Here is an 8,196-nt window from a genome sequence, read left to right on the forward strand (position 1 = left end):
AATGTAAGTACAATACGTATTTTTTTCAATACAATATAATTTTTTAATCCCTACTTCTAACGACATAATAAAATATTCAACATCAAATATCTATATTTTTCAATAGGCACCTCAATTTGTGTGATAAAAAAATAAATAAAACGAAAAAAAAAGGGAAATAAAAGGTTTAATCACTACGCCTAAGTTACTTAACATAAAGTAAGGAATAAGTTATATTTAGGTATACACTAGAAAAAAAAGGAAAAAGCACATACTTAAATAAAATTAAGAAATCATGTCAAATGTCACATTTTTACGAGAAAAATAATGTGTCATACTAAAATCAACCAATTATTTTTGCCAAGCAATTTTAGACTTAATTCCATCGAATTACAGATCAATTCACATAGTAACACATTAAGTTATCGATATTTTAAAACCAAAACAAAATAGTTTTTTGTTGACTGTAACACTGAATTTTGAATTTCATAATACATCATTCTTACTTTTTAGGGTTCCGTAGCCAAAATGGCAAAAACGGAACCCTTATAGTTTCGTCATGTCCGTCTGTCCGTCTGTCCGTCTGTCACAGCCGATTTACTCGGAAACTATAAGTACTACAGTGATGAAATTTGATGGGAATATGTGTTGTATGAACCGCTACAAAAATATGACACTAAATATAGTTCGGCCATTCAGAGAATGCGTTCCTGACACGTCGCGATTGAACTGACGACGTAATAACATTCATTGATTATTGATATAATAATGTTGTTTTAATGCTCCTCAATTGTTAAAACGGTAAACAACCAGCAAAAATATTTTTATCGTAACTGCAACGCCATTGCAAAGTTACGTCGTCAGTTCAATCGCGACGTGTCAGGAACGCATTCTCTGAATGGCCGAACTATAGTAAAAAAAAGAATTGGGGGTGGGGCCCCCCATACATGTAACTGAGGGATGAAATTTTTTTTTTCGATGTACATACCCGTGTGGGGTATCAATGGAAAGGTCTTTTAAAATGATATAAAGTTTTCTAAAAAACATTTTTCTTAAAGTGAACGGTTTTTGAGATATCAGCTCTCAAAGTCGTAAAAAGTATGTCCCCCCCCCTCTATTTTTATAACTACGGGGTATAAAATTCTAAAAAAAATAGAGGTGATGCATGCTAATTAACTCTTTCAACGATTTTTGGTTTGATCAAAGTATCTCTTATAGTTTTTGAGATAGGTTGATTTAACTGTAATTTACGGAACCCTTCGTGCACGAGTCCGACTCGCACTTGGCCGGTTTTTTTTTTGTATGATCATAGTGATGTTCTACATTTCAATCGATCAATATCGACAAAAATACCGTCACACAGTACTTGTTTCAGTCAGTATTACAAAATAATAGTCTAGCTACGTCGGAAACAGAAGCTTTATGAATAATAATATTATTTAAGTTAATTACGACAAATTAAAATTATAAATTTGCTTTTTTATCAACCAGAGATTTTTTTTATATGGAAAATCTTACGGGTACAATTAAAAATTCTTATGCTGTGACAATTTTAAATGGTTCGGTTATCGTTATAGCTATAATATTAACGATAAAACATGTTAACCGACTTCATAGAACAATAATATTGTTATGTATGCGTGAGTTATTAGTCCTTCTTGTCGGGCGGCGCAGGCGCAGGGGTGGGCGTGGCCTCGCTCGGCTGGGGCGTGGCTTTGGGTGCTTCTTCGGTCGGTTTGGGCGTGGTTATAGGTGCCTGGGGCGTGGTTTCAGCAGATTGGGGCGTGTCTTCACTTGGTTGGAGAGTGATTGTGGCTGTAGGCTCAGGAGTCACAGTTTCTTGCTGAAATATGAAGATTATTTTAACCAACTTCAAATGGAGAAAGTGCTTATTTAAATTTAAAGTTTGGAGCGGTAAACTAACTGTAGCTATTTATCATTCCGTATATGAACATTGACGAGATGGAAGAAACTTTAAAATCATTTATGTTTTTTTTTACAATTTATTTTAAGTTTTTTAATGATGAAAGAGAAAATCAATGTCAACTAACATATTAAAGATGAAATTTTTTTTTTGTTTGTACGGAACTTTTTTTGCTGTTTCGACCAGCCTGAAATGGACCTTTATGCACCTTTTAATCATGGGCTACTCTACATACCTCGGCAATAGTGATAGTAACAGTGGCCGCTTCCGCGCTGTGATGGGGGCAGTCGTGATCATGATGATGATAACGCTTCCCTCGCTTCTTCTCCACGTGCCCCGAGCAGTTCTCCAGTTCGTCATCACTGTCTTCGGAGTCAGATTCCCCGAACTTCTTCGGTTTCTCATAAATGCAGCAGCCTGTATACAGATATAAAATATTAACGCAAAGCGAAAATGTGCACCAGTGCTTAGAGACGCACGTTATTTAATGTCAGTAGTTATTATCATACCTATTAGTACAGAAAGCCATTTTTTTATTTGTACCGATTGGAAAACATTCTACCTATTGTCACTTTTAGGAAGCCACGGGCGACATGAGCTATATTTTCTCCGGGTAGGCACAGGCACTAGAGGGGGTTTCCACGAATCGCGGGAACAGCCAGGCTAATATATGAGACATTCGCTCATCTGGATTAGACTAGGCTAATAGGAATTATCTTGGCAAATTCAATACATCTTTTCTTTTAAATTTTCTGGGAAATTCAAAACCTTTTTTTCTTTCTCTTGTCTGTTTTTTTGTTAAAGAAAGATAATATCTTACATTTAGACTTCTTCTTATTCATATGTTCATTGTCGACGGTGTCTTCTGTCCAGACTACCTTCTTGCGCGTCTCCGGTCGCGTCGGCCGCAGAGTAATTACTGCCACCCGTTCTACTGGCTCCTGGAACATACATGTACTTGTATTAGAACATTTAGGAACGTTCTAGAAATCAAAAAAGACAAATTAATATACCTAATTAAAAATAGTGGACCCACCCACGTTTTGCAGACCGGTGTCGAACTATCGAACATGAAAAAGATGCACATCATACCTATAACTTACGATGTTGGCAAATGAGATAAACTTTCTGCACATAAGTCTTTCTGTTACAGCCATTGTATCGTCCCACTGCTGGGCACAGGCCTCCTCTCACGTGGAGAAGGATTGAGCATTAATCACGTAAGTCTTACTTATGTAATTATATACTTATATATCTTTAGTAATTTATTTATTTGAATGGCTGCACTGCAGCCACAGTAGCAGGTGGCAAGTCTTTGCAAATGGAGCTAAGAAGTAAAGAAAACATTTTTGTTGAAAGATTTATACAAATAGATTACCTATACGTATATTCAGAAATAAAGTATAAATAAAGATACAATTTTTAGTTTACAAGTTTAATAAAAGTATAAACACAAAAATTGGCAATTTACAATATTATCAAAAATGCAAATTATATTTTTATCTTATTTTTGCTTTGTATTTGTACTTAATTCTAAGACATTCCAAGACAAGCGGCAATAACGCAATTGCACTTAGGTGTGAAACATCATTATCAGTAAAACAAATATAAAATATCCAATATGAACCACATAATACGTATAAATTCGACTTTTTATTTAAAAACTACGAACCAAAGCTACCAGTATAAAAAAATATATTTGTTAGAACAGTTACATCTACAAATTATAAAAATGTAAAAAAAATCTTCTACTGAACTACTTTATTCTCAACTAGCCCCTTAATCTTTTCATCATGATAACCCAAAAAGTTCGACAATATATCCTTCGTATGTTCCCCCAACTTCGGGGGCGCAGTCCTAGCATCATTGCCCCCTAAACCGTAAACAGTAGGGGGGCCTACTACCTTCACCGTCCCAGCATCAGGGTGGGGTAACTCCTTCACCAACTCTATGGCCTTAACATGATCATCATCAAACACATCCTTCATTTTATTAATAGGCCCGTTAGGGAACGAAGCATTCTTAAACAAACTAGACCATTCCTTACTACTCTTAGTTTCAATAACCTCACTTATTATCCGGATAAGCTCATCTCTATTCTCCACTCTGTTCGAATTATCCTTGAATCTCACATCAGTTATAAGTTCTTCCTTCCCTATAAGTCTGCAGAAGTCTGCAAATTGAGGGTTCGAACCTGTACCTATGACCATGTACCCGTCCTTGCTTTTGAAGGCCTGGTAGGGCACTAAGTTGGCATGAGCGGTACCCCACCGTTGGCCTTCGATACCACAGTTTAAATATATTGTTGCTATGTTGATCATGCTTGAGATTTGAGTAGAAAGTAGGTTGCAGTCTATCTTTTGTCCTTTGCCGGTCTTCTGGCGGAAGTATAGGGCCGTCATTATGGCTCCGAAGGCATGGAGGCCGGTTGTAACGTCAGTGATGGCCACGCCTGCCTTGACGGGGTCACCGTTACGTTCTCCCGTGGTGTTGAGTAGACCGCCCATTGCTGCAGCTATAACATCATATCTGAAACATGGTGGGGTTTGTTTATTAAATGTAAATTAGTTTTTCGTAGTATGAGTTTTTATGATTCAAGGAGAATTGCACCATTCACCTTTAACAATAACTGAACCATTTACAGTGATTAAATCGGCAAGTATATGGTTGGCTATGTTTAGTTATAGTTAAATGGTGCCACTAGGTCTTAACGTTCAAAGATTCATGAAGTAGTTCCTTCAGTGATTGACAATTTGATTATCATTGTTATCACATTCTGTATCTTGTTATCTTTGCATGTTTGTAAACATCGGAATTATGAAGACTTAGTCAAAATTAGTTTATCAGCCGTTTTTGTCACCTGATGTAATATCAACACCATTGGTGGGTTATGTATTAACATTATTTCTATTATCATACAAGTACTCATAGATATGTGAAGTAAAGATTCAAGGTTTTCTTTGAATCTTGAAAAAGATAGTGTTCAATTTTATATGTCAGGCTGGCAATACATGGACCTCTTGAAGCAGTAAGGGGCGACAGGTTCAGGCTGTCGCCTGAATCAGTTGCAACTGCTTGAGTAGTTCATGTATGTGCGTCCATAGAACTCAGTAGTTCACTGTGCAGTCGACAGCTTGAAGCCGTCGCCCCTGACTGCTTCAAGCGGTCTGTGTAGCATTGTGTACGAGCGTTAGAATGACACTTTCAAAGAATGTACATATCATGAGCATGTTCTTAAAGGTTGGAATTTAATGCAATTGTTATTCTCAGCAAAAACAATAAAGAGGTGAAGGGTTATAGAGCATATTATGACTTCATTATGATCACAATACATGAGAGACAGTTTCTAAGAAAAAATCCATCATTTATTGAAAATTGGTTTATAACTTACCCAGGTTTCTTGGCATAGGGTCCAATAGACCCAAACCCTGTGATTGCACAGTAAATAAGTTTAGGGTTGATTGTACTAAGTTTGTCATAACCAATTTCAAGTTTATCCAATTTGCCGGGCACAAAGTTCTCGACTACCACATCACATTTTCTTGCCAAATCATACAGTACTTTTTTACCTGTAATTGAATTTGATATAATAATTATAAATGTATATTTTAAAGGGATTATATGTTTGTTCTTCAATTATGGGCTGCATGAAATGAGATAGAAGAAATGGAAATATTTTATGTGTGATGTTTGACACCAAACTAAAAATATTTATGTGATAAGTAATAAGTGCATGATAAATTTTAGATTTGAGAAAAACAAAAATATTGACCAATCATAGTCACAAAAGATATGTACTTGGGCATAATAAAATTACCAGTAAAGTGTGAATAACTATTATAGATTGTTTTAGTTACATTGGCAAAACCACCTTTATGCTTAATGGAAACAGGACTTAATTTTGTTTAGAAGTGAATCACAAGAATTTGTGTAAACAACAATGATAGGGATGACAGATTTATCTGTAATATTTATATACTGTTTAAGGATAATATACAAGACTTATATAAGAAACTTCTATAGAATTTTCTTTAGATTTTAATGTTGGATGAGTGGTAATGAGTTCAATGAAATATAAATGTGAGAAGTAACAGGATTGATTGAATAACTTACCTTCTTGTGACTTGAAATCAATGCAAATACTCTTTTTGTTTCTGTTCACTGACAGAAAGTAGTAAGAATCCTTATTTTCGCTGATGAACGGCGGTCCCCAACGACGCGCTTCGTCACCGTCTAAACTTTCCACTTTTATCACATTAGCCCCCAAATCCCCCAGCGTCATGGTACAAAACGGACCCGCAATCACTCGACTAAGGTCTAACACATTCAAGTCACTCAATAAACCCGATTTTGTGGAGTAGTCATGTTTCAAAATCTTTATTTGAGCCCGTAAAACGCCCAAGCCGAATTTTCTAAAGTTTTCCATAGCGGCGGTAAAACAAGAATCGAAATGTATAAAATGATACAGATATCTGTATCGTGGTATTAAATGATCAAATAGAAAAGATAAGGAATGTTAAACAATGTTGGGGACTACCTCTTGTGTTTGTGGGGGCACGGTTGCGACCGCGGTGCTGGTTGTAGCCATGTCTTCAGGTCCTGCTAGACGTTGTCGCTCTCCCATCAAACAGTGTTTTAGTGGAGATATATATTCACATTATACACTTAAACTAGAGGCTGTTCTCTGCTTAGAGACCTTAATAATTTAACACTTTTTCCGCAGCAATATCAACCTGTTCACAACTTCACAGAACTGTCAATGTCATGGTGACATAACTTACAGATTGCTGTCAGTGTCATGCGTGACGTTTTATGTTTTTATTTTTAAAAAGGTCGTGTTGGAAAGGCTTTACACATTAAGTTTGTTTAAGAAAACAATTGAACTTTTCATATTATTTTTTTGTAAGTACCGTGAACTTACGACTTTCTCAATAATTTTCTAAAACACTGATATACTGGCCCTGTAATTTGATTGATACTTTAAACTAAACGACCACATATTGCTAGACGATAACCACAGGCGCAGAAATCTTTTAATTTTTGCTTCCTTGACGATTTTGATAAATCTTACTAAAGAAAGCCTCAAGAGGAAATAATTTATACGTATTTAAATTGTTATCATCTGTCATAGGTACAAACGAAATTATTCTACAATACAACCAGAGTAGGTAATATTTTCTCCTAGCTTAACGCCTTGTGAAATGTCTACAGCAATTTTTAAACCACGAACTATTTTGGCGAAAAAACACACACAAACTTAACTATTACAATAATAGTAGTTATTGTAATATGATATGTCTTATAGGTAATCTACCAAGCAATCTAGCTAGTTGAACAATCGGGAATGGACCCAGCCCTCAAAAACGTTTGTGGGTGGGTACATCCATCCGATAGGCAAGGCTGAAAAGTCACATATCATTCACATTTAAAGGCCTAGTGGGCAAAGAACCAACCTCTCGAGTATGAGGGCGCGGGTTCGATTCCAGGTCAGGCAACTAATGCAACTTTTCTGAAATGAAATGAAATGAAATTGAAATGAAATGAAATGAAATGAAATTGTTTATTTTGCAAGTTGGACATTACATCACTTTTACACGTCATTTTAAGAACGCTGAGGCCGGCATTTCCTAACTGACTGATCCCTGAGAAGAAATGCCGAAACAAACTCAAGGGTCATAGTCTCTTTTAAAGTCCAAACATGTTATAAATGAAATAATTATGTGTGAGTGTCACCATGTACGCGGTCTGGAATGGCCTTTTGAGGAAAGAGCCACATCAGGCTGGAGCTGACCAGTCCCAACAGACGGCACGCATGCATCAGTCGTCGTGTAGCTCAACCATATCTTAGGGAGCTCAACGACCTGTCACACGACGATACCAGATCTGCAGAACATTTGCGTAGGCCATTCAAAAATACTCAAACCCGCCAGACAGTATTTATGTTATAAGGATATATAATGTTGCTCGCATACACGATACTCACATTCACAATAATAATAATAAATAAGCCCCGCAGGGCATCTGAGGCGGATGACGGGGAGTAGCGACCCCGCGGGGCCATATATCCGAGTGCTCCAGGGAGAGTATACTGTCCCCCATCTCCGGCCTGCCGGAGCGAAGAATGACGGGGGATAGGTCTCCCGCCTCTTGGCTTGCCTTCATCGGCCGGTCAGAGTGGAGTCGCTAGAGCAGGGTTAGCTCGGAGGGTAGGTGCCTCGTGGTAAGTGGCGAGTGGGCCGGTGATGCTGGACCCACAGGGAGCGCGTGATCTGCGTTTAAAGTCCGCCGAGGTA

At 37.1% G+C, this 8,196-nt stretch overlaps 2 protein-coding genes across 2 annotated transcripts; both read right to left on the minus strand.

Moving 5' to 3' along the window:
* Positions 1–149: 149 nt before the first annotated feature.
* LOC124646077 (type 1 phosphatases regulator YPI1) lies at positions 150–6,659 on the minus strand. Its single transcript, XM_047186113.1, has 5 exons — positions 6,441–6,659; positions 2,724–2,844; positions 2,139–2,320; positions 1,273–1,822; positions 150–490 (listed from the first exon to the last, which is right to left on the minus strand). Exons 1-4 carry the CDS (start codon positions 6,525–6,527, stop codon positions 1,628–1,630), a joined length of 585 nt encoding a protein of 194 aa, XP_047042069.1. The 5' UTR covers positions 6,528–6,659; the 3' UTR covers positions 150–490; positions 1,273–1,627.
* LOC124646076 (succinate--hydroxymethylglutarate CoA-transferase) lies at positions 3,323–6,434 on the minus strand. The gene is made up of 3 exons (XM_047186112.1): positions 6,017–6,434; positions 5,295–5,472; positions 3,323–4,432 (listed from the first exon to the last, which is right to left on the minus strand). The coding sequence occupies exons 1-3, from the start codon at positions 6,327–6,329 to the stop codon at positions 3,652–3,654; spliced, it is 1,272 nt and encodes a 423-aa protein (XP_047042068.1). The 5' UTR covers positions 6,330–6,434; the 3' UTR covers positions 3,323–3,651.
* Positions 6,660–8,196: the final 1,537 nt, after the last annotated feature.

Source organism: Helicoverpa zea, chromosome 3 (assembly GCF_022581195.2).
Source record: "Helicoverpa zea isolate HzStark_Cry1AcR chromosome 3, ilHelZeax1.1, whole genome shotgun sequence".
Lineage (NCBI taxonomy): Eukaryota > Metazoa > Arthropoda > Insecta > Lepidoptera > Noctuidae > Helicoverpa > Helicoverpa zea.